Below are 26,465 nucleotides of genomic sequence, written 5' to 3'. Positions count from 1 at the left end.
CCCCTGTGGTACCTGTTTCTTTCCAGCTGAATGGATTAGACACAGGTGTCCCATTAAATGGCAGAAAGGAAGATGAAAGAACTTGGAACGAATAACACATGTCATATTGGTAAAAGATTGCTGTTCTTATTTTGATGTTTCACTCAGAAAGGCAATTAAGGCTGTCGCAGAGGTTACTGAGTCATCAGGTCATAGGTGAACCATACATTCAATCCAGCCCTTCCCTGCCTGCCCTCCACATGTGACCAAGGATCTAGTTTCCTCCATTATCCACTGTCCTTTTTTTTTTCTTTCTAACACCTATTCACCACCCTTCACCCCACCCCCTCCCAATTACTTGGAGTAGTAGTGTACCCAGCATTGCAGTCAGAGCTGGAGAATATTTATGTAGCTAGGAATGGTCACATGACTCAGGTCTCTCAATGAGATTTAACTGGAATTCTTTGGGAAACCTCTTTAAAGATGCTAACTCAGCTAGCATGGAGAAAGCAATGGCACCCCACTCTAGTACTCTTGCCTGGAAGGTCCCATGGATGGAGGAGTCTGGTGGGCTGCAGTCCATGGGGTCGCTGGGAGTTGGACACGACTGAGTGACTTTACTTTGACTTTTTGCTTTCATGCATTGGAGAAGGAAATGGCAACCCACTCCAGTATTCTTGCCTGGAGAATCCCAGGGATGGAGGAGCCTGGTGGGCTGCCATCTATGGGGTCGCACAGAGTCGGACACGACTGAAGACTTAGCAGCAGCAGCAGCAGCTAGCATGAACCTGCTTTATTCCCTTTCTTTGAGTTTCCCTTTTCTTGCCTAAAATTCCATGTGCTGACTGGATCCAAAATGACTACCTGGAAAATCATGGTGACCTTAAGGATGAAGCCACTCATTAAGGAAGGCAGATCAATCAGACAAGATATCTGGACTATTAATGACATCATGGCACTACCACACCAGCTCTGGACGGCCTGCCTACCGACATTACACTTTTCTTTTTTTCCAGATGTATTACCAGCTTGTGGGATCTTAGTTTTCCAATTAGGGACTGAATCCTCACCCTCTGCAGTGAAAGCTCAGAGTCCTAACCACTGGACCACCAGGAATTCCACTACACTTTCTTTTAAACAAGAAATAAAAGAAAACCCTAAGCAGTTCCAGTCACTCTTTTTTTTTTTTTCTGGTTTCCATTACTATCAAGATCACCGGGAGAAATACCAACAACCTGAGATGAGCAGATGATGCTACTCTAATGACAGAAAGTGAAGAGGAATTTAAAAGCCTCTTGATGCAGGTGAAAGAGGAGAGTGAAAAAGCTGGCTTAAAACTCAACATTCAAAAAAGTAAGATCATGGCATCTGGTCCCATCATTTCATGGCAAATAGAATAGGGAAAAGTGGAAACTGGCAGATTTTATTTTGGGGGGCTCTAATATCATTGCGGACAGTGACAGCACCCATGAAATTAAAAGACACTTGCTCCTTGGAAGGAAAGTTATGACAAACCTAGACAGCATACTAAAAAGCAGAGATATCACTTTGCCAACAAAGGTCCGCATAGTCATGGCTTTTTCAGCAGTCATGCACAGATGTGAGAGTTGGACTATAAAAAAGGGTGAGCACCAATGAATTGATGCTTTTGAATTGTGGTGCTGGAGAAGGCTCTTGAGAATCCCTTGCACAGGAAGGAAATCAAACCAGTCAATCCTAAAGGAAATCAACCCTAAATATTCATTGGAAAGATATTCATTGGTGTCGAAGCTGAAGCTCCAATTCTTTGACCACCTGATGTGAAGAGCTGACTCTTCGGGAAAGACCCTGATGCTGGGAAGGATTAGGGGCAAGAGGAGAAGGCGCAACAGAGGATGAGATGGTTGGATAGCATCACTGACTCAATGGACATGAGTTTGAGCAAACTCCAGTAGTTGGTGACGGACAGGGAAGCCTGACGTGCTGCAGTCCATGGGATCGCAAAAAGTCGGACATGACTGAGCAACTGAACTGAACTGAATGCAATTTCCAACAGTATGTCAGGTACAGAAAGGCTCAGCTGTGTAGAGGCTCTTCTTAGTTTATAAAGAAATTATCTTCTTTCTCATGACTTCGTTTTTAAATAGGAAAGTTGAGAAGATAGCTCACAGCTATGAAAAGCAGAGACCAGGGACACTTCAGCCCATGACTAACCTACACTCTCCACTGCAAAGGAGTGATCTGCAGAAACCAAGGCAGAGACCATGCACACAGGCAAGGGTGTGTCTGGCCCTAAATGCTCGTGCCCAGGACAGGCTTCCTGAGCTTTGACAAGAGTTTGCGGGACAAGCAAACAGAAAGCAAAAGAAACAAGAAAGCATATGCATTAGGGGTTATTCCATGAAAAGTGGTGGAGGCATGAGGGAAAGAGGCTGAGAAGATGCAACAGAATGGAGACCAAAATGGTCCAGGCTCAGTGCCAGGAAGAAGGGTGTGATACAGAAGGCAATTTCTAGGCTTCAGATCTGATGGTCATGTATCCGAATTACCTAGGGACAGAATCACAGAACAGTCCTTGCTGACCGGCAATCAAGGCCACAAGGGCTCAGTAAAGAATTGCAGTCATGAGAAGAAGCCAGTGAGCAGGAATTTGTAGCAAAATAGGAGAAGGAAATGGCAACCCACTCCAGTGTTCTTGCCTGGAGAATCCCAGGGACGGGGGAGCCTGGTGGGCTGCCATCTATGGGGTTGCATAGAGTCGGACACCACTGAAGCGACTTAGCAGCAGCAGCAGCAGCAAGTGGGTAGGATGTGGAGAACCAGGGTTGACAAAACTGGCTGGAGATGCCAAGAAATGCTGAGTCTGCCCAAACACTCCACCTTCCTAGGCTCCATTCAGCCTCAGGCCTTCTTCAGCTTCCTGGCCCCACACAGCCACCTGGCCACCAGGCCCAGAAGCTTCCCACAGAGCCACATGGTGCCCAGGGTGACCACCAGAAGGAACAAGAAGACGTCCAGTAGGTACTGCTCATACCACGGCTGCTGGAAGGCATGGGGCTTGAGGTGGGCTGCACCCCCTGTCTGAAGGATGTGGTTAATCCAGCCCACCAGCCGCTGGGCAGGGGTCAGGGGCTGCGAGCGTCTGATGATGCTGGCGGCCTCTGCGGCAGATTTGTACCTGTCATCAGAGACAGAGGGGAGTTGTTAACTCAAGTGGTCTCAGAATTCTTAGAGATCTTGTATCACACACACATGCACACACACACTTTCTACCATAGGCACAAAAGACTTCCTTTTAAGGAAAAGTTGTTGACCTGGGCTTACCATTGTCTAGTTGGGTCTCTTTTAAAAGTTCAAACAAATATATGCATGCAAAGATCCATGCTTGGTGCTGGAAGTGCTAAACTACAAAAAAGTGACTACGTCTATAAGGACTAGTCTCTCCCACAAGGAGGTTCATGATATATACTAAAGAAACCATTATATTTATTGAGTGTCTACTTTGTGCTGGTGTGTGGGCTAGATAATACATATGACTCTGAGAACCACAGTCCAGGAAGACACCTGCATTTCCCTGCTTCTTTCAAAGCATCATGTTGACCAGCACTGGCTTCATGGGCTGTAAGCCTGCCTATTTCCAGAGGGATTCACCTTAAAGTGAAGTTGCTCAGTCGTATCTGATTCTTTGCGACCCGTGGACTGTACCCACCAAACTCCTCCGTCCACGGGATTCTCCAGGCAAGAATACTGGAGTGGGTTGCCATTCACCCTTAAATCAGCCTTATTGCTTAGTCACTAAGTCAGGTCTGACTTTTTGTGACCCCATGGACCGCTGCCTGCCAGGCTCTTCTGTCCATGGGATTTCCTGCAAGAATACTAGAGTGGGTTGCCACTTCCTTCTCCAGATTTTTTCCAACCCAGGGATCTAACCTGGGTCTCCCTGGGGTTGAACCTGGGTCTCCTACATTGCAGGCAGATTCTTTACCACTGAGCCACCTGCTGCTGCTGCTGCTAACTCGCTTCAGTCGTGTCGGACTCTGTGCGACCCGATAGACAGCAGCCCACCAGGCTCCCCTGTCCCTAGGATTCTCCAGGCAAGAACACTGGAGTGGGTTGCCATTTCCTTCTCCAATGCATGAAAGTGAAAAGTGAAAGTGAAGTCACTTAGTCGTGTCCAATTCTTAGCGACCCCATGGACTGCAGCCTACCAGGCTCCTCTGTCCATGGGATTTTCCAGGCAAGAGTACTGGACTGGGTGGCCATTGCCTTCTCCACTGAGCCACCTAGGAAGCCCTTTTAAATCAGGGCTTGATTTAATTGTCTGCTGTCACCTTCTTAAAATCCTTACACATTATGACAAGGGGCTCCACATTTCCATTTCACATAAGGGCACATGAATTCTGTGGCCACCCCTGATGTCCAATGTCTGTGGACCATCCCAGCCCAGATGACTGCTTCATAGGGCCGATGGATCATGCATATTTGGGTCTAAGTCTTTGAAAATATAATGAAACTTACAAATCCATACATCAGGAAATGAACATTTTAAACACATAAGATACGAAATATATATAAAGTTTCTGGGTTATCTGATCCCCAGAGTTTAACAACTTTGCTGGGGTTGGCATTACATGTGATGTGGTTATTATTCAGTCATCTAACAAAACTACTTACAGGTCTCCTATGTGCCATAATGTTGTACAGTAATGCAAAGTCTTGAGATATGCTTCAAGTGTGTGTCCCTGAAGCTGAAAGTTTTTCAGTCTTTCTTCATTATAAGAAAGAAAATATTTTTTTTTTCTCCTCACACATGAGATTATTGCACTGGTTGGAAAGTTTCTTAAGAGATGAATGGATCCCTTTGTATTGATTCACTTCACAGAAATACATTCAGACTTACTTTGTGGCAGACCCTGAGCTGGACCCTGAGGACATAGCAAGAGACTCATGGTGTTATGCTGGAAGAGTTTACTCTCTATCTTCTTGTGTGGGGTGCATGCATGCATGGAAGGTCACTTCAGGCGTGTCTGACTCTTTTAAACCCATGGACTGTAGCCCAGCAGGCTACTCTGTCCATGGAATTCTCCAGGCAAGAATACTTGAGTGGGTTGCTATGCTCTCCTCCAGAGGATCTTCCTGACCTAGGGATCAAACCCAAATCTCTTATATCTCCTGCATTGGCGGGTGGGTTCTTTTTCACTATCGCCACCTGAGAAGCCCTTCATGTAGGGACAGGCAATAAATTAAAACATAAAGAAATGAGGTGATCACAGATTCTGACATACATCAAGAAAAAAATAATGTGTTACGATTGGGGTGGAAAAAAGAGGAAGCTTTGAGACTATCAGAGAAAGGTCTCTCTGAGCAGCTGACATTGGGATGAGACCTCAATGTCATGAAGGAGCCAGTCTTGTGAAGAGAAGGGAAGGAGTGTTCTAGGGAGAAGCACAGGCAAGGGGCCTGAGGTGGGGAACAGTGTAGGATACCGGGAATAGAAAGGCAACCTCCTGCCTCAGTTGGAATTCTACTACAAGCACCTCCACAATAGAAGACTTCTCAAAGACAGACTGTGTCAATAGTTCCAGTTCCTCACAGCTAGAAGGTAGAAAACCAACATCTAACCTAAATTGCCTTAGTCTTCTTCTCAGAGGAAATAAGTCAGCTATTACCATCATACACATATGATTTCATGTCCTGGAAGTTTCAGCTTTTACTGCAAAAAGACCCACATGGTGCCCATCATGGTTTATGTCTTCACTCATCATAAGCAACCACAAGCCCAGAGAACTGCACACCTCTTGTCCTCTATGACTTGCTTCATCTTCAGAGCCAGTGTCTCAGCCTTGATCTGCTTTAATTGGATAGAGACACCGAACTTTTTGGCTTTAACTCGGAGCAGGTTTTCATGTTGGTCTCCAAAGAGGGGAATCCCCACCATGGGCACACCATGTTGGATGGCCTCCATGATACTATTCATCCCACCATGGCTGACAAAGAGGCGGATGCGAGGGTGCCCTGTTGTAAATAAGAAAGAAAGCAGGACATCTCAGGATGAAAGTTTTCAGGACAACAAGGAAAGCAGAAAAGGCAGAAGATACCAATGGGAACTCAAGGAGTGTTGGAGCCATTGTAAAGATGATTTTGCTTGCTACACATTCAAGGATTTCAAACCTTGCCTTTGTAGAGACTCCTTAACTCGGTCATAACTGGGGGAAGACTCAGAACCCAGGGAATTCTATAGAGATTAGTGCTAGTGCTAATCAAGGCAACTATCCCATCTATCCATCCATCCATCCAACATTCCATCTATTCTTCTCTCTATCCCCTCAAGTCTCTTCTTCTCTCATCTGTTTTCTCTTTATGTTTCCCTATGTCTATCTTTGTCTTGCTTCTTTTCCTTGAGAAAACCTCTCTCACCCACCAAATAATAGCCCTCTCCTATAAATTCCTGGCACATTCATTGACATTGCAAGTCATATAACACTCATAAAACTTATACAGTATGTATTGTGCTCTTTTAATATATAAGAAACCTCCCTGAAATAAGAGACTGGACTCTGCCCATCAGTATTTGCAGTTTTAGCCTTTGCATCCCATCCTTATGTAGCAATAACTAAAGTGATTATTGATAATGAAGAGTTCATCTCAGCCTGTGCTGGTCTACTGGGATGCACATCAGAGCTTCCTCATTTCTTCTTTGAAATGAGAATCATGTCCCACACCCAAGATATAAAGAAATACATTTGCAGACACAGAAATAATAATATGTTTTTTTTTAATTCTACAGATTACTTTATTATGATCTTGGTTATAAGCCTCTGATCCAGTCAGTGGCTATGGCAGTGAGTGGTGTCTAAGAAGCAGTGCTAGCCATAGAGATACCCATTGGGGGTGAGGAAATTCTCTGGTATCAGAAACTCAGTGTGTCAAGTAACTGGCTAGGCGGTTGCTCAGCTTGGGACTCAGATATATTTGCATCAATGTTGTGAATCTATGAATTGCTTAGACCTTAGTAGCTAAGGAAGATATCTCTGTGTATGTGTGTGTGTGTGTGTGTGTGTGTATGTGAATGTGTAAGGGAACATAAGTGAACAGGTGCTCTTGAAGCCACTGAAGACAGTGGCAGTGTATCTCCTGGTATGTGTTCTCAGAGTTCACAGATTGTTTAGGATTATTTTGTGGTGATCTTGTTCAAGACCAAAGGAATTAGGTGAACGTGACTTCAGTGGTTTCAGACATGAGGTCTGAGATAGAAAAGAATGAAGGGCAGATAGCTGTTTTGGCATCTGAGCTCATTATAGCCTGATTCCCCAAGGGCTCCAACTCACTGCTCCATTCCTGTCATCTAAAGACTTACCTTGTGCTGATGAAATAATCCAGCTAGAGATCAGAAGCCCAATGATCCCCAAGACATGTAAATGAGAAGAAAAAAGCAATCCTGGCAGTCCTTACCCAGAAGGTCATTCTGAGGAAGCCAGTGCACAATTTTCACATTTGGGGCCAATTTGATGTCTTTGGGCCAATGAGAAGGATTATACTTCCATATCACCCCTTGAGGGAGATGAGCAAAGGCAGCATTCATCTCTTTGAGAACCTCCTGGGACCGAATGAAACTCACCATGGACCCCAGGCTTACAAGGACAAAACCAGAGTCTCCAAATTTGGTGATGAAATTCTCAAATTCCTAGAGATAAATAAGGAAGGAAAGAGAAGAAAAATGTTCACAAAAGACTAGATGGTCATGAAATGAAGTCGGTTATTCACTGAACACACTTTCCTGTCCTTCTTGGAGTTCATTGTCCTGAGACAGCTCAGCACTCTCAATTGTGCTCATGCCCACTGTGTTGGTGGGAACATCTTTCATTTTTGAAACCTTGACCCTACTGTCAAGGCAATCATAGATACTCTACTCATTGTAGGTCCATGAAGATATGGCTGCTTGGGTGTTTTCCAAAGCCGGACCAGAAGTGGAATGTAAGGAAGGACCTCATAGGGAGTCAGGGTCCAGCAGAGGGAGGTGGGCTATCTGGAGGGTAGATGGAGAAGCTGAGAAGAAATGGAGGCAGAATGGGGAGGTGTCTGCCCACCCATACCCCATCCACCATTCCTCTGATATCCCATGATGTTCTTAGTCACTGATTTTTGCAGTTTATCTCCTATCTCAGTGATTCACCCACATGACTGCACATTATATTCACATGGGAAGATTTTTTAAAAGTAGCAATGCCACATCAAGTCTCAGGCCTCAGCAGTTCTTTTCTTCAAATCCCCGAGGCATTTCTGAAAAACTGTTCTGATCTAATGCTGTCATCTTGGTTTTAACACGTTTTGTCAATTCTTCCAAATATTTCTTTGGACCCTGACTCTCTCTGGATTTCTTGTGGCTCCCCCAACCCCAGATCCTAGTTGTTATTGCTCAGTCTCTCAGTTGTGCCTGACTCTTTTCGACCCCATGGACTGCAGCATACCAGCCTTCCCTGTCCTTCACCATCTCCCAGAGTTTGCTCAAACACATGTCCATTGACTTGGTGATGCCATCCAACCACCTCATCCATCTCATCCAGCTCCTAGACCTTCACCCTATTGGGCTGATTTCATTTAGCATAACATTGCCTGATCTATTGCTTCAGAGGACCACTTTGACAACAGTTTTGTCATTCTGTTATAATTAAAAAGCAATGTAAAATCATTATATAAAAACTGGAAAAAAAAAACTGGAAAATGCAAAGGAGAAAAATTTTTGAAAAAGTTACTGTTATCTCACAATCCTTCCTCCCATCAAACTCCTGCTTAACAATTCCCTTCTGCGGTCTTGTGGCCAGGGCTGACCCACCCTCCTATCCAGTGAAACTTCCTGCAGTCTGGCCTGGGCATCTTTGTGCAACTGCATCTTCCTCTTTCTGGTCCAGCTGGTGTCATCCAGGGAACCCAGAGACATCTCACTTCATCTTCCCACTTTGGGCCTCCTGTTCTCTCTACCTGGGAACATCTTCCCTCCCAGCTTCATTCCTAAAAAATTCTTCCACCGACTCAAAACCCACATAGCCCAAGGATCATTCCCCAACTCTTCCTGCTCACCTGATACAAGTTCAGTAGGGGATGGATAGATAGCTTCATTCCTGAAAGGCCCAGGCCAAATCAGGACTCTCTCTGGCTTTAAAATGAATGACAGTGGGACAGCCACTTATACCACCAGAGGTCTGTCCCCTTCTATAAAGATGGAGGTCATGGGACTTCCCTGGTGGTCCAGCAGTTAAGAATCCACCTTGCAATACAGGGGACATGGGTTCAATTCCTGGTCAGGAAACTAAGATTCCACATGCTGCAGAGCAACTAACCCACACTCTGCAACTACTGATCCCGAGTGCTTTGGAGCCTGTGTGCCACAACTAGAGAGTCTGTGTGCCACAAAGAAAGATCCTACATGATGCAGTGAAGATCCTGCATGCTGCAACTAAGACCCAACTCAGCCAAATAGATAAACAAATATTCAAATTTAAAAAAAATTAAAATGGAGGTCATCATACCTCCTTCTAGGTGGCAAGAGATTATATAAGATAAATTCCATAAAATTGCAAGCCTGTGCTGTTAGATGATAAGCAACTCATTCATCTTAAAGTGTTAGTCACTCAGTCATGCCCGACTCTTTGTGACCCCATGGACTGTAGCCTGACAGGCTCTTCTGTCCTTGGAATTTTCCAGGCAAGAATACTGGAGCGGGTTACCATTTCCTTCTCCAGAGACTGAACCCGGGTCTCCTGCATTGCAAGCAAATTCTTTACCATCTGGTCTTAACTCCCCTCCATTTTGAAAACTTGTACAGCAGTGGTTCTGAGTCGATGCAGTCAGACTGATTGGGCAGCTTTTATAACTTACACTTCCCAGGCTTAACCCCACATCAATCAAATCAGGAGGTGTAGGCAGAGTTAGGGACCAGGGCACTACTGTCTCAGGATGCTGGCAATGAAGCCTGCATTCTCACTATCAGTCCCACACACCACCTCTGTAAGTCTTGCTGTTTTGTGTTTCCATGTGAGTAACTCATCCCCTTCATGATTCTTGCATGTGACAGATGCTCACTACATGCTTACAGAAAACATGAGCATAGAAAATTAAAATGGAAACTTCAAGTTACTAAAAGTCTTTTTCTACCAGCGCCAGGACTAAGGTGAGGCAAGAGAAGACCTTGGGTATAGTATTTAAGGAGGTCAATCGCAGGGTTGTATAAGTCTTAACTCTGTACTTTCATGATACTGAAAGTGAGTCTTTCCTTTCAAAGGGTCCCCTGGAGCCTCACTTGCCTCACCTTATGCACTCCCAGGATCCCAGTGACAGGGTGGCTACCAGCTCTGCACTGAGGACTTCTGCATGGGTCCTCACCCTCAGCATTTACTTACTTGTGGTACTGGTTTAACAGGTTTGGACATTAAACCTCCAATACACACAGTGTTGGGAAGCAGGGGCCGAGCAAAATCAAAGGCAAAGTCGGTGTTAACAAACCACAGCTCTGCTTTTGTTAGAAGATGAGACAAAACTGGCCTAGAGTCGTCCGGGAAATGCTCCTTGATGGTGTCATCATATGCAGACTGGATTTTCCACTGCTTCTTGAAGAACTCAAAGAACATCAGGAAGTTCTTTACTCGGCCCCAGAAGTCCATCTGGTCCGTTAACAAGGAGTAGAACACTGGCACATAAGACAGAGGGCTTGGTAGCCCAAAGTCCACGGTGCCCAGTGCGGAAGGGAGAATGGCCACAAATGGCTTCCCAAGCTTCTCAGCAACCAAGAAAGGACAGTAGTCAAACATTTCCACTATCACCAGGTCGAAGTTCTCATTCTTTAAAGACTTCATGACATCCTTTCTCCTTAGCAAATGACTGCAGTGATGCCCTAGTAGTTCCATAATATTTAAAAAGTGTTCAAATTTGCATCTGCAAGAAAAATAAATAAATGATAAATATTTGTTGAAAGTGTTTATATCACAATACATAAAAGAACCTTGGTCCATCAACAGATGAATGGATAAAGAAGACATGGTATACATATACAGTGGAATATTACTCAGCTATAAAAAAGAATGAAATAATGTCATTTGCAGCTACACGTATGGAACTTGAGATTATCACACTAAATGAAGTAAGTCAGAGAGAGAAAGACAAATACCATATGACATCATTTTATATGTAATCTTAGAAAATAATGCAAATGAGCCTATTTATAAACCAGAAATAGACTCACAGACATAGAAAACAAACATGGCTACCAAAAGGGGAAGGTATAAATTGGGAATTTGGGATTAACATATACACACTCGCTGGCTCGCTAAGTTGCTTCAGTCATATCCGACTCTGTGCAACCCTATGGACTGAACTGTAGCTCCTCCGTCCATGGGATTCTCCAGACAAGAATACTGGAGTGGGTTGCCATTTCCTTCTCCCATATGCACACTACTATATATAAAGTAGATAACCAACAAAGATCTACTGTAGAGCACAGGGAACTATATTCAATATCTTGTAATAACTTATAATGGAAAATAATCTGAAAAAGAATACGTGTGTGTGTGTGTGTGTGTGTGCAAGCATGCTAAGTCATTTCAGTCATGTCTGAATCTTTGTGACCCTATGACTGTAGCTGGCTAGGCTCCCCTGTTCATGGGATTCTCCAGGCAAGAATACTGGAGTGGGTTGCCATGCCCTCCCACAGGGGAGATTTCCCAACCCAGGGACTGAACCCAAGTCTCCTGCAACTCCTGCATTACAGACAGATTCTTTACCACTGAGCCACTGGGGAAACCTGTAAATGTGTGTAGGGCTCAGATGGTAAAACGTCTCAGATGGAAAATCCCAAGGACAGAGGAGCCTGGTAGGCTACAGTACATGGGGTCGCAAAGAGTAGGACACGACTGAGCGACTTCACTTCCTTACTTACTTATACATATATATACAGATATACATGTGTGTATATATATGAAGTGAATCACTTTGCTGTGCACCTGAAATACTGTAAATGAACTATATTTCAATTTTTAAAAAAGGATCTTGGGAATTCCCTGGTGGTCCAGTGGTTAAGAATCTGCCTTCCAGTGCAGGGGACTTGGGTTTGACCCCTGGTCAGGGAACTAAGAGCTCACATACTGTGGAGCAACTAAGCCTTCATGCCACAGCTACAGAAAAGCCCTCACACCACAGCAAAGACCCAGTGCGGCAAAAATTTAAAAAGTTGAATTAAAAAATCTTGGGCTACAAAGAAAATATTCCAGGTAAGTAAGCCCACACCCAGCAGCAGTCATCCCACTCCACCACCGTCCATACACGTTCCCTCAGTCAGTCCAGGCAGATGTTCTGCTCTTGAGAGTGTTCCGTTCCATCCCCTACTCCCTTTCCTCACTGCTACAAATCCCTAGAACTCTCCATGACACTTCTCAGACAGTAATTCCTGAAGTCCTTTGGCATAGATGAATTATGTTAATGGAAAAGGAATTCCCATCATTGGGACTTCTGCTCTGGCAGGCTTCTTTGACCACAGCAGGGCTCACAGGTCTCTTTCTACTTGATGAATTCTGTGACACTGTCCTTAATCTTTACTTACATACTGAACCTTTATGAGTGGTTTCTTTGTTTACTCAGCAAAACTGTGGGAATCACTTGATGACACAATCCCATAAATATTGACAATACACACTATTTTTTAAAATCACTGTGTATTCACATATGACAGATTTCCTCATCCAAGAGGTTATCAGATCATACTAGAACTCAAAATCTCAGTTAAAAATGGAAATTCTATCTTTCTATGTCCACAGTAAACAAAGGGAAAAGTCTGGTTTTGAAACACATGATTAGCCTTTCCAGTTCACTGCAGGCTAAGGGAGCCAGAGAAGAAAAGCTTACTGACGTGTAATTAAGACATCACCTATGGGGCTATCCTAGGAAGCTATCTTCTTGCCATGCTTTCCCACCACTGCCTAAACAGATTATGATTCTGTTTCCTCTTTGTACAATACCAAGGGAAGTAGGATATCCATCTACACTGAGATACCAGAGGTAACAAGTGCAAGGCCTTGAGACATCAGAAGCTTCCTGACTGCATGGACGACCAAGAGAATTGGTACCTTGGCATAGTTATAATTGTCTGCCACTGCACCACTCTGCCTCAGATAGAGATTTCCCAGAGATAAAGAAGTCATTAGCAATATGCAGATCTCTGTCCGATCTTTAGGGTTAACTTCAAGTCACAACAATGGAAGTGATTGGCTCACATCATCTTCTACTGTGTATTTTTTAAGATATAACAAAGAAGTGGTTACCAAAACTTTTGGATAACTTTAGTAATGTTATAAAAATTCCTAGAATGTAATTCATTAGTCATAATTAAAATTAAACTAACAAATAGGAAAAATATCAAGAATGCCTGGTTACTTATATCTGTCCTCAAAATATTAAAGTAGGGAGGAATAGACAAAGCATATACTTAAAATATATAACTAACACCACAAGATGATATAAACTAAGTATCAGTTGAGTAGATTAGATCAGACCTATACCAGAGGGCTTCCCTGGTGGCTCAGACGGTAAAGAATCTGCCTGCAATGCGGGAGACCCAGGTTCTATCCCTGGGTCAGGAAAATCCCCTGGAGAAGGAGATGGCAACCCACTACAGTATTCCTGCCTAGAAAATCCCATGGATGGAGGAACTTGGCAGGCTACAGTGCATGGGGTCACAAAGAGCAGACACTACTGACGGATTAATGCACATACCAGAGGGACCGTGGTCATCCAGTCTGAGTGAGGAAAAGAGGTTTTATGGAAATAGTCAGATTTGAGCAGTAGCTTGATTAGTAAATAGATTTTTAAGAATAAAATAGTAATTAACCTCTGTAATTAACCAAGATAGGCATGGATTTCTGTCTTTCTCCTTTAACATTAAGAGTAAGGAGTTATGTGTTCCTTTTCATGTCAGATGAAGCAAAAAGAGTCAGCTTCACGTCTTATTTTGCACAAGGTTGACTGCTTTTTAAAAGGACTTTACATGGCCAGATGCTAACTCCTACAAAAGCACTGTTTAAAAGACTTCTCCATTAATAAAAACATATGAGGAGAAAATGAAAAAATAAATAAAAATGTGTCTTTAATGTCCCTACCAACAGTGAGAGGTTGAGATACATATACTTCTGTGTTGGGGAAATTATAGACAAAGATTGTAAGTGAAGTATTATAAGGAAATCCCAGAAGAAACTATCTACCTCCCACTTGCTACAGGAATGTGTGTGTGTGTGTGTGTGTGTAATACCTTCATGCTTATAGCAGAAGAAAGGACACAGCAAGGAAAAGCCTTGAGTGGCTGGAATGGGTGATGTACTGTGAAACATCTATTTACCCGAATATCAGTATCATTCATCCATATCTCTGTCCCTCTGTCCATCCATCCAACCATCCTTTATCACATCCTCACTCTAAGCATCTATCCATTCACTTATATTACCAAAATTGTGACTCTTTAAAAAGCAGGGACATTACTTTGCCAACAAAGGTCCATCTAGTGAAAGCTATGGTTTTTCCAGTAATCATGTATGGATGTGAGAATTGGACTATAAAGAAAGATGAGGACCAAAGAATTGATGCTTTTGAACTGTGGTGTTGGAGAAGACTCTTGAGAGTCCCTTGGACTGCAAGGAGATCCAACCAGTCCATCCTAAAGGAAATCAGTCCTGAATATTCATTGGAAGGACAGATGTTGAAGCTGAAACTCCAATACTTTGGCCACCTGATACGAAGAGCTGACTCATTTGAGAAGACCCTGATGCCAGGAATGATTGAAGGTGGGGGGAGAAGGGGATAACAGAGGATGAGATGGTTGGATGGCATCACTGACTTGATAGACATGAGTTTGAGCAAGCTCCAGGAGTTGGTGATGGACAGGGAAGCCTGGCGTACTGCAGTCCATGTGGTCACAAAGAGTGAGACACGACTGAGCAACTGAACTCAACTGAACTGTGACTCTTTAGTTTGAATAATTAAAAAAATTACCTGCCCCCAAAAGTTTTCTCCATAAAGGAATGAAAAGACCTCTTAAATTCTTCATTACAGTCTTCAGGCAGAAACCAGTTAAAAACTTTGTATGATTTCTCCTCCTCTTTAAAACCTACAAAAACATCAATGGGTTAAACACACTAAATGTGTCACACAACATGTATTAACATTAGCATGATGATACTAACATTTGATTGTATCTTTGAATTATTTTTATGATGTTTGGTTGGTTTCTCATTCAATCTTGTATACTGAAAGTATTTCTTGAGGACCTTGCAACAATTTAGGAATGCTCTTTAGTTTAAAGTTATGAAAACTTCCATTTAAGCTTTAAGTAAATGTATCGCTGTCTGTCTCATTTTACTGCTGAGAAAACAAAGTTAATTAGTTTAAGATAATGTGTCAAGATTGGTTCCAGAGTCTCTGCTCATTCTGTTTTAGAAAAATTCATCTTCATGATTTAAAGTGATATATACAAATAGTTTTGTGATTCAGTAGTCTTCTGTACTTCTACTTACTAACTTGGTTTCTCTCCCAATTACCCAGGTGTAATCAAAAGTCTGAGTTCGTTTCTAATGTTTGATGCTGGTGGGCTTCCGTCCCTATCTCCATTTCCGGGGCAAACTGGTTAGAAAGGTGCATGCTCCCTCTCGTGGCCCTAAGTGGAAGTTTCAAACCATGCAAGTCAGGTCAATGAGGGGTAATCCTCACCACATACCACCCCCTCCGCCCCCACTCACAATAAAAACTCAAGCTAATCATCCCTCCGTACACTGGATGGACATTTTTCAGGTACTTGGGAACCTGTCCCATTCTTTCAAAAAGGCCTTATTATTTGAGTAATAAATCTTTCACACTCTCTTAATGCTTGCATGCCTACATCAGTCATGACATCTAACTAAATTGTAAGATTTGAGAACAGATAATGCACAGTCCCACATATTACAGCTTCCATACTCAGTAAAATGATTGACTTTATCCAAGGATCTACTGGAAAATACTTAGCAGTCATAGATTTGGCTAATATGTTCTGCTCAGTACCTCTTTAAGCAGACCCTCGCCTATAGTTTGCCTCCTTGTGGCTCAGCTGGTAAAGAATCCGCCTGCAAGGCAGGAGACCTGAGTTCAGTCCCTGAGTTGGGAAGATTCCCTGGAGAAGGGAAAGGCTACCCACTCCAGTATTCTGGCCTAGGGAATTCCATGGACTGTATAGTCCATGGGGTCTCAAAGAGTTGGACAGGACTAAGTGACTTTCACTTTCACTTACTTTCACTGGAAAAGGCACAATATAGCTCTGACTGGTTGTCAATGGATACTTCAACAGCTCTACCAGTGGCCACAATCTTTGCTGGCAAAATATTAACTACATCCAACTTCCCCTAGGATCATAGGTATTACATTACATTGAGGATATCCTCCTCCAAGGTGATTTGTTCCACACACTCATTCAAGACAGAAATGTTCTCAAAGCAGCTCACACAAAGGGATGCGCCATCGCCCCCACACAAAGCTCAAGACCCCATGAAAGTAAAAGTGTTTAGTCACTCAGTTGTGTCCTACTCTTTGCAATTCCATGGACTATAGCCCACCAGACTCCACTGTCCATGGAATTCTCCAGGCAGGAATACTGGACTGGGTTGCCATTCCCTTTTCCAGGGGATCTTCCTGACCTGGGGATTGAACCCAGGACTCCTGCATTACAGGCAGACTCTTTGCTGTCTGTGCCACCAGGGATGCCCCCAACGCCACCCCATACCTAAGTTAAATTTCTCAGAAGGATTTGGTTGGTCTAAAACTTTTCTATCACTCACATGGTAAAGAAACAACTAATGATACCACAATATTTCAATGGCTCCAACATCTTTTAGGCCTTTTTACATTCTGTAGACAACATATTTCTAATTTATATGTTTTACTTAAGTTCATGTGTGCTTAAAATCAGCCCACTTCGGATAGAGGCCCAAATAAGAAAAGCTCTAGGACTTCCCTGATGCTCCAGGGGCTAAGAATCCACCTGCCAATGCAGGGGACACAGGTTTGGTCCCTGGTCCAGGAAGATTCCATGTGCCACAGGGCAACTCAGCTGGTGTTCCACAACTACTGAAGCCTGTGTGCCCTAGAGCCAGTGTTCAGCAACAACAGAAGCCACCACAATGAAAAGCCTGCACACGGCAATGAAGAACAGCTCCAGCTTGCTGCAACTAGAGAAAGCCCACGTGCTGCTCTAGAATCCATCCAAATTATAATGCAATGGCTACTGCAATTAGTGGCCCTCAAAGTTGGCTTTAGCAAACTACTCTCCTGCCTTTAGGAGGGATCTAACCTCCTATGGTGACTGTAATAGCTTCCTAGGGCTGCTGTAAAATTCACTGCAAACCTAGAGGCAAAAAACAACATTTATTATCTTATAGTGTAGAAATCCAAAATGGGCCTTATTGGAGTAAAAGCAAGACATGGGCAGGCTTGCATTCTTTCTGGAGACTTAAGTGGACAATCTTTTTCTTGCCTCTTCCAGCTTTCAGTGGCTGCCTGCATTCCTGGGCTCATGGCCTCCTTCCAATTGACAATTATATCACTCTGACTTTTCCTTCCTCTATCACATTCTTTCTGTTACTCTCTTGTTAATTTCTTTCATTTAGAAGAACTCTAGTAATCACACTGACCCCACCTGGATAGTCTAGGATAATCTCCCCATCTCAAGACCCTTATGTTAATCACATCTGCAAAGTCCCTTTATCACATAAGGTAGCATATTCACTGGTTCCAAGAATTAGAACAGGGATACCTTTAGGGGGACATAGTCTGCCTATTATATCCTGTTCTCTGCACCTCAAAACTCAAGCATATTGCACAGACAAAATGTATTCACCCCATCCCAGCATTCCAAAAAGTCTTAAACTGTTACATCATCAATCCATAGTTCAAAATCTCATCTAAATATCATTAGCTCAAATTTCCCAAATTATAGCATCCAAATAATTTAATAAGTATGGGTGAGAATCAGGGTATGATCCATCCAGAGGTAGAATTTATATCTGTGGACCTATGAAATTAGGGAACAGGTTTTCTGCTTCCAAGAAACAGTAACAGGGCAGATATAAGACATGGGTTACTGATCTTTATTAATCTAGGTGCAACAATTTGGAAGGGAAACATCAGTCACTGGTCATAAGAAACTTTGACATCCAAGTGGGCAAATAGTATTAGATTTCAAGAACTGGAAACAATTTTCTGTGATCTGAAACTCAGCCCTGTGAGACTGAAGTTCTAACTTCTAATTCTTCACCCTCAGAATTCTCCTTTGTTCTCCATAAAATATCATGAATTTTCAGCTGAATAGTTTATCAGCTTGTTTCTTCCTCTGTGGGAGTTCAAAGGCTTCATTTCCTCTCATCCTTTCCCTGTCTCTTTCATCCCATACTAGCCATGTTTCTTATGATATAAAAATCTCAAGTATTGTGGATCTCCTGGTTATGTCATGGGAGTTACCTCCATTAGACAAGAGGCTGCTCCACAAATCTTTAAAAATATCCTCATCTCCACTTTTGGCTTCTGCCAATGTGTCTGAGGGCTTCCTTGATGGCTCAGATGGTAAAGAATCTGCCTGCAATGTGGGAGACCTGGGTTCAATCCCTGGGTTGGGAAGATCCCCTGGAGGAGGGCACGGCAACTCACTTCAATATTCTTGCCTGGAGAAGCCCCAAGGACAGAGGAGCCTGGTGGGCTACAATCCATGGGGTCGCAAAGAGCTGGACATGACTGAGCGACTAAGCACAGCACACAACATGTCTGAAGGGATCCATGAGTCACACGCCTCATCTTCAAGAAGCTCTCTGTGAGGATTTCGGAGATCAAGATGGTGGAATAGGAGGACGCTGAGCTTACCTCCCATGATGAACACATCAAAGATATATCTACTGGTGGAGCAAGTTTCACTCAAAGCAAACAGAAGACTGGCAGAAAGACTTCTACAACCACGGCTGTAAGGGAAGACCACATGGAGCCACATAGGAAGAAAGAAGCAGCAATCGAGTCAAGACCCACTCCTCCAAACAGGGGACACAGAAGAGGAGGGGGATATCACAGTCTTGGAAATCCTCCATAGGGGTGAAGGGCTCCAGTCACATATTGGCCAACCCAAGCCTGGAGTCCAAAGCAGGAAGATGAATCCCATTAGCTGGTTTTAAAACCAGTGGAAATTATCAAAGCCTGTAAGAGATCAAGATTCCTGAAAAGTGAGCATACACACTTACTTACTCCCAGGAACAAAGCAGAGGACCTGTGGCGGATTCATTTCGATATTTGGCAAAACTAATACAATATTGTAAAGTTTAAAAATAAAATAAAATTAAAAAAAAAAAAAAAAACGTGACAATGCTTGGGGACCTGGCTGCTGTCCTGAAACCACCCCAGTGTGCACCCTGGCCCACACTAGGCACCTGTTCCAAACCATCTTGCTCCAGTGCCGTCCCCACTAGAATGAAGGCTGCTGTCGTCAAGAAGTACGACAAGCAGAACTTCAAGCAGAACTTAGCGAGAACGAAGCTTCCTCAGACACAGCCCTGCATCTGAACAGAGCAAAGCAGCCATTGCTGGCGTGCAGGGAGGCAGTCCTCATTAGTAGATTTTTTAAAATCTGCATTTCCACTAACAGTCTGTCAAGGCAATCTAGGCTTTCTCTTTCATACGCCTCAATATTCTTTAGCCTCCATCAGTGACCCAATTGTGACTGCACACACTGATTGCAGCACGTGAATCCACACACGTGAGTATCAGGGATCTTTGCTTCTTTAGTGCCACTGATGTTATTTTTTTCACTAAAGTTTTTAATAAATAAGAAAGATGGTTAAGTATGTTCAAATTAGGAGTTAGTAAGTGGTTCATATATTTCAATGCACTGAGGTGAGCACCAGGTCAGAAATAATAACATAATCATGTATTTTCCTGATTTGCAGGTACCTAGCCTAGCTCTACTAATGAAGTGAAGAATGAAAATGCTGTTTCAAAGCCTCAGGAATGTCCATGATTAGGGAATATTGAAATAAATTCTAGACATTTAAACCTGAAACCTAAAAATAAAACTGAATGGATCCATAAACTCCCTAAATTGTTTGTAGACTTTAATGCACATATGTTTATTAAAGGGGTAGAACGTAATTTCAGTAGTTTCCCAAAACTTTGTGCAAAACTTATTTTTAATCTAAAATTTTGAATTAAATTAAATTAAAAAGAAATAAAGTTAACAATGGAAAGGTCTTCTGCTTTTGTGATTACATGGAAGGGCATTTACACTAACATTAGTGAGGTTCTGTCTTAGGTGTCCCCTTCAACATCTCACCTAGACTCCATAAATAGCTTTTACCGCTCTCTCTGTTTTGATTTTAGATCTCATACAAGTCATTCTCCATAAAGGAGTCAGGTAAATTTTCTAAAAATACATATCTTAACTCTGTAGCTCCCAAGTGTTTCACAAGTTTGAAGATCAAGGTCAAAAATATAAAATAAAATACATTTTGATTTAAATTAATTTAAATTTTTAATTAGGTTAAATTATAATTTTTAAAATTAAGTATTAATACACTACACCTATTTCATCAGATCTGCTGTCAAAAAAAGGTGCAAAAGGATATACATATAAAACATGTTCACTGAAAAATATAGAACTTAATCTAGAAAGTGATTAAAGTAGATTTAGATAGGGACTCAGATATTTGTACACCAAAGTTCATGACAGCATTATTCACATGTCCAAAAGGTGAAAACAATAGACATATCCATCAACAGATGAATAGATAAACAAAATACAGTATAGACATTCCATGGAATGTTATTCAATCTTAAAAAAGAAGAAAATGCTGATACATACTCCAACATGAATGAACCTAAAAGATATTATGCTACATGAAATACACAAGATACAAAAGGACAGTATTGTGTGATTTCACCTATATCGGGTATCTAGAATAGTCAAATTATTAGAGAAGTGAAGTAGAAATGTTTACCAGGGGCTGGGGAAATGGGTAATGAACGGTTATTTTTAATTGGTACAGAGTTCTAGTTTGTGATGATAAACAAATTTATGGAGGTGGATGGCAGAGACAGTTGCACAACCAGGAATGTACTGATGTCACTAAATCTCACTAATGTCACTAAACTCTACACAAAAACAGTTACAGTGGTCAATTTCATGTTCTGTATACTTACCACAATTAAAAAAAGAAATGCCAACAGAAAAAGAATTATTTTAATACGTTTGAACAATTGCAAAGCCTGAAGTCACCTTCTAAGTTTTATCATTTCTCATGATTTTGTTCTTTAGTGATTCCACTTAATACTGGATTTTCTGTTTTTAAATCAAGTCTGAGCAATACTTTAGATTGAGCAATCCAGAGTTTAAAGTCCTAAATCCACCCAACACTGTTATTAACCTGTCATGTAACTGTGAGAGAACCATTGAAGTTCTCAGGGTTGCTATTCCCTTTTCTGTCAACAGAGAGGAGTTGCTAAAATATAGGAGCCCATGGACGGAGGAGCCTGGTAGGCTGCAGTCCATGGGGTCGCTAGAGTCAGACAGGACTGAGCGACTTAACTTTCACTTTTCACTTTCATACATTGGAGAAGGAAATGGCAACGCACTCCAGTGTTCTTGCCTGGAGAATCCCAGGGACGGGAAGCCTGGTGGGCTGCCATCCATGGGGTTGCACAGAGTCAGACACAACTGAAGCGACTTAGCAGCAGCAGCAGCTCATTAGAGCTAAATTCTTTGGATTTAGGCCTCTTCTGTGTCAACATGCACAAATTCATGGGCAGTCACTGATTCTCAAGAAAACAAGATCACCTTAACGGTAGAGTCTGATCTTAGCTGCATAAATAAGGAACCCCTTGAGAAAGCTTCCTTAAATTTCAGATAAGTCATCTATGCCATAGAAAAAGAAAAGTGATCTTTACCTATTAGAAATCTTATATGTCAGTAACACATCTGTTCAACAGGTTTTCAAGCCAAGTTATAAAGTGGTATCAAAAAGTCTGCAAACAATAAATGCTGCAGAGGGTGTGGAGAAAAAGGAACCCTCTTACACTGTTGGTGGGAATGCAAACTAGTACAGCCACTACGGAGAACAGTGTGGAGATTCCTTAAAAAACTGGAAATAGAACTGCCATATGACCCAGCAATCCCACTGCTGGGCATAAACACCGAGGAAACCAGAATTGAAAGAGACATGTGTACCCCAATGTTCACTGCGGCACTGCTTACAATAGCCAGGATGTGGAAGCAACCTAGATGTCCATCAGCAGACGAATGGATAAGAAAGCTGTGGTACGTATACACAATGGAATATTACTCAGCTATTAAAATGAATGCATTTGAATCAGTTCTAATGAGGTGGATGAAACTGAAGTCTATTATACAGAGCGAAGTAAGTCAGAAAGAAAAATACCAGTACAATATATTAACACATATATATGGAATTTAGAAAGATGGTTATGATGACCCTATATGCGAGACAGCAAAAGAGACACAGATGTAAAGAACAGACTTTTGGACTGTGGGAGAAGGCGAGGGTGGGATGATCTGAGAGAATAGCATTGAAACATGTATATTATCATGTGTGAAATAGATCATCAGTCCAGGTTCAATGCATGATACAGGGTGCTCAATGCTGGTGCACTGGGATGACCCTGAGGGATGGGATGGGGAGGGAAGTGGGAGTGAGGTTCAGGATGGGGAACACATGTACACCCACGGCTGATTCATGTGAATGTATGGCAAAAACCACCACAATATTGTAAAGTAATTAGCCTCCAATTAAAAAAAAAAAAGTAGTATTTACCAACATGGTTTGTGGGAATGTGTGGAGGGTTTGCTTGAGATGCAGAAGTCAGGTAAGGGAGGACAGGGCTTCCCAGGTGGTGCTAGTGGTAAAGAACCTGCCTTCCAATGCAGGAGATAAAAGAGATGTGGGTTCAATCCCTGGATCAGAAAGATCCTGTAGAGTAGGAAATGGCAACCCATTCCAGTATTCTTACCTGGAGGATCCCATAGACAGAGGAGCCTGACAGGCTACAGTCCATGGGGTCACAAAGAATCAGACACAACTGAAGTGACTTAACACAAGGGAAGAGTACATAAGACCACAGAACATGGAGTTTCATGCTCATGCTAAGTTGCTTCAGTCGTGTCTGACTCTTTGCGACCCCATGGACTGTTGCCCGCCAGGCTCCTCTGACCACGGACTTTTCCAGGCAAGAATATTGAAGTGGTTTGCCATTTCCTACTCCAGGGGATCATCCCAACCCAGGAATCAAACCCACATCTCTTATATCTCCTGCATTGTCGGGCGGGTTGTTTACCACTGAGCCATCTGGGAAGCCCATACAGAGTCCTGGTGAACAGAGCCAAGAAGCTTTCCTATAGCTTACATAGACACACACACACACACACTTTTCCTTCTTTTAATCCAATTAGATTTAAAGAAACTATCTGAAAAGCCCTTCTATGCAAAAAGCATTAGTTTCTTTCCAGGAATATAGGAAATCAAGGATTAGTGGGGAAAATTTTTTTTAATAATTAATGGGTAAAGGTACCTGGTAGCAATAAATTTCCCTTTTGGAGAAGCATGGTGACATTATGACCATGATCTTGAAGAATCTGAGAGATCTGATGCATCAGTAGAAAATGGCTTCCACCTAGGAACAAAACACAAGTTCATTCTTATCATGATGAGAATCGAAATTCTACAATTGATGGGCTGATAAATCCAGGAAAGGAGGGGTAGGGAAGCAGAGAGGTGATTGGGAGTGGAGGAAATGAGTGTCATCAGTCATCTCTCCATCTCATTTTGAGTATGTCCAACTTGCCCCCAACCCCTTTCCCCCCCCACCCCGCCCCCCAGAGCCTGCTGGCCCAGCTCCTTGACAAGTGGCAAACCTCCATCAGAGATTTCCTCTTGTGACTCTGGTCTCCATGTCAGTGTGATAAGCTTCTCAGTGCTTAGGTCCTAAGGAGTTCCTGATCTTAAGGTACACACTGCCTTTTAGCCAGGGGCATAGGAAGACACCATATTCTGAAGAAATAACTGCACTGGTAGAAATCTTGGCACAGTGCCACGCATGTGAATGTGAAGAGTTCCTAATGGACAATCCATCAGAGCTCTTTCTGGGATTCTTCTCTTTGGAAATGTATGCTGGAGTAGGAGCGAGAACTATGGGAGTTTGAATGTGAGTCCAGGAAGCAACCACTGCAGCAGAGGGATGTGCAGCCATCAGTTAGAGTCAAAGTGGTTGAGATTTGAATATAATTAGCAGGAAGTTTCTCAGTGGAGGCCTAAATGTTTCACACCCATCAGGACTTGGGGTGGACTTGTGGGATAACTGTGGGATGGCCTGCAGAATCTTATATGCATGAGAGACTGGAACACTGTCCATCCAAGGACAGTCTTGGTATCCTAAGGAAAGAGAAGTTTAATCCCTGGGAGAGGTTCGAGGTCCATCACACTAAGTTCTTCTCTTAGAACCTGCACCAATACAGGGACCCTGCTTGAATCTAAGGGGCTCAGCAGTAGAGAAAGCCAATCAGAAGAGGAGTTAGTGGCAAATGGCAAATGTTTGGAGACTAAGGTTAGAAGGACACGGTGCTAGATTAATAGTGTGAACCTATTTCTCAATTTTTTTTAAACACAAACTTGTACAGTCTGACATAACAGGAAATGATAAGTACAAATCTCCCACACCTCTTGCCCACGTGTTAATCCCTAGACCTGGGAGAAAGGGCAAGATGAAGGGCAACCACACACGCGCCCATTCATGGAGGGTCCTGGGGAGCCCCAGTGCGTTCTGGGCTTCCAGCCCCTCACAAACCACACCAGCTCCCTCCCAGAGTCCGAGGCTAGAGAAGAGTGTACTCTTAGCAGGGTGAGAAAGCTGTCTTGCATTATCATTACAAACAACCAATAAGAAAAAAGATTTCAAATAGAGACAAAGAGTGATTTTTAAAACTCCCCACTGAAAAATGAGTGACAATGGAAGCTTGAAGAAGATGGTCCAGGGATAGGAACTCCTGGGTAAATATCTGGTATGTTCCATTAGGAGCTTCTGTTTGCTCTTGCAATAGATGCCTCGCTTTCCTGACCCTTAATTTCCTGCTCAGGAAAACCTAGTGGGAACTCAATTAGATAATTTATGGTTCTTTCCAGCTCAAAGATTCTCAGTGAAATAATAAAGCCCACTGTGTGTTAAAATGAAGTCTTAGGAAACCCCCATCTGTGATTACCCCTGTATCCTGATATATTCCTCCGGGTAAAACACTCCATTCTTCTAATTATCGTTGTAATATGTTCTCTGCTCCACCCTGGCTCTCATGCAGCCTCAGAAAATTCTTAATATTACTGCTGCCCTCAGGGGCCCCTTTCCTTCCCCTCTACACACCCCCCCCCCATACACACACACACGCCCACCTCCCTGCAAACCACTAGTTAGCCACAGTCCTTACTGTGTGCCCTCCAGATGTTTAGTGAGAGCCTCTGAATATCCAGCTCACGCCCTGGAGGAGGCAGCCCTGGGCCTCCTGCACTGGGCTGGATCTCAAACTTCTAGTCCCAGCCCCATACCTGACCCACATGGATGGCTCCTACCTCTTCATCACCCAGCCAGGGTAAAAAACCTGCCTCGGACTGGAAAAACATGTGACTCTCTCACCAAGGGCTGTTTGCCTGTCTCTGGATCTTCAGTCAAGCACTTACCCACCAGGGACACAGTTAGGATTTTGGCAGCCTCTGAAAACAGGAGCCCAGGCAGTATAAATCCAAATAGAAGCAGTGCCTGCTGCCCTGCCATCCTGGCTCCTGTAGAGGCTACAGAGCCGAGCCCTGTGCCCTCGCACCCAGACCTGGAGTACACGTAGGCAGGGAAGGAAAGGCGCTGGCTGGGAGCTTGGTGAGAGATGAGGTATCCCTTTTTCTTCCTTTCTGTTGGTCACCTCTTGCTCTCTGACCTCTCCTCCCTCTGTGAGTAAACCATTAGCCTGTCCTCACCCTCCCTAACCTTGGCCAGCAGAAGGAGGGGTTAGTGAGCTAATCCAGTGCTGTCCACATCATCTCCACCCTCCCTGCCAGGAAAACACTCTGAACCAGTAATGGTCGAGATGTTTAGAGAGCAAGTGATGACAGCTCTACCTCCAAGTAACTTGGATCCACCTGTTTTATGGACCCTTCTCCCAAACTTTTGGTACCCCATCTAACGGTTCTAATTACTTCATACTGCCCATATCCAGGGCTTCCCTGATAGCTCAGTTGATAAAAAAAAAAAATCCACCTGCAATGCAGGAGACTCCAGTTTGATTCCTGGGTTGGGAAGATCCGCTGGAGAAGGGATAGGCTATCCACTCCCATATTTTGGGGCTTCCCATGTGGCTCAGCTAGTAAAGAATCCAAGTGCGATGCAGGAGACCTGAGTTTGATCCCTGGGTTGGGACGATCCCC

The 26,465-nt window shown here is 43.1% G+C and overlaps 1 protein-coding gene across 1 annotated transcript; it reads right to left on the bottom strand.

Moving 5' to 3' along the window:
* Positions 1 to 1,156: 1,156 nt before the first annotated feature.
* On the bottom strand, positions 1,157 to 25,970 carry UGT3A2 (UDP glycosyltransferase family 3 member A2). The gene is made up of 7 exons (XM_027520344.1): positions 25,728 to 25,970; positions 23,575 to 23,676; positions 14,986 to 15,100; positions 10,356 to 10,887; positions 7,411 to 7,642; positions 5,754 to 5,973; positions 1,157 to 3,136 (listed from the first exon to the last, which is right to left on the bottom strand). Exons 1-7 carry the CDS (start codon positions 25,819 to 25,821, stop codon positions 2,860 to 2,862), a joined length of 1,572 nt encoding a protein of 523 aa, XP_027376145.1. The 5' UTR covers positions 25,822 to 25,970; the 3' UTR covers positions 1,157 to 2,859.
* Between the last annotated feature and the right edge of the window lie 495 nt (positions 25,971 to 26,465).

This window comes from Bos indicus x Bos taurus, chromosome 20 (genome assembly GCF_003369695.1).
Source record: "Bos indicus x Bos taurus breed Angus x Brahman F1 hybrid chromosome 20, Bos_hybrid_MaternalHap_v2.0, whole genome shotgun sequence".
Taxonomy (NCBI): domain Eukaryota; kingdom Metazoa; phylum Chordata; class Mammalia; order Artiodactyla; family Bovidae; genus Bos; species Bos indicus x Bos taurus.
This window is presented reverse-complemented; position numbering and strand designations above follow the sequence as displayed.

What these genes read in the sequence shown, in the direction of transcription:
- UGT3A2 (XM_027520344.1), bottom strand. Translation starts at nt 25,821, where the DNA reads ATGGCAGGGCAGCAGGCACTGCTTCTATTTGGATTTATACTGCCTGGG. An exon ending in CCTAACTGTGTCCCTGGTGG is followed by an intron (nt 23,677 to 25,727) that starts GTAAGTGCTTGA and finishes TTTTGTTCCTAG; the next exon opens with GTGGAAGCCATTTTCTACTG. An exon ending in CTGTTAAACCAGTACCACAA is followed by an intron (nt 7,643 to 10,355) that starts GTAAGTAAATGC and finishes ATTTATCTCTAG; the next exon opens with GAATTTGAGAATTTCATCAC.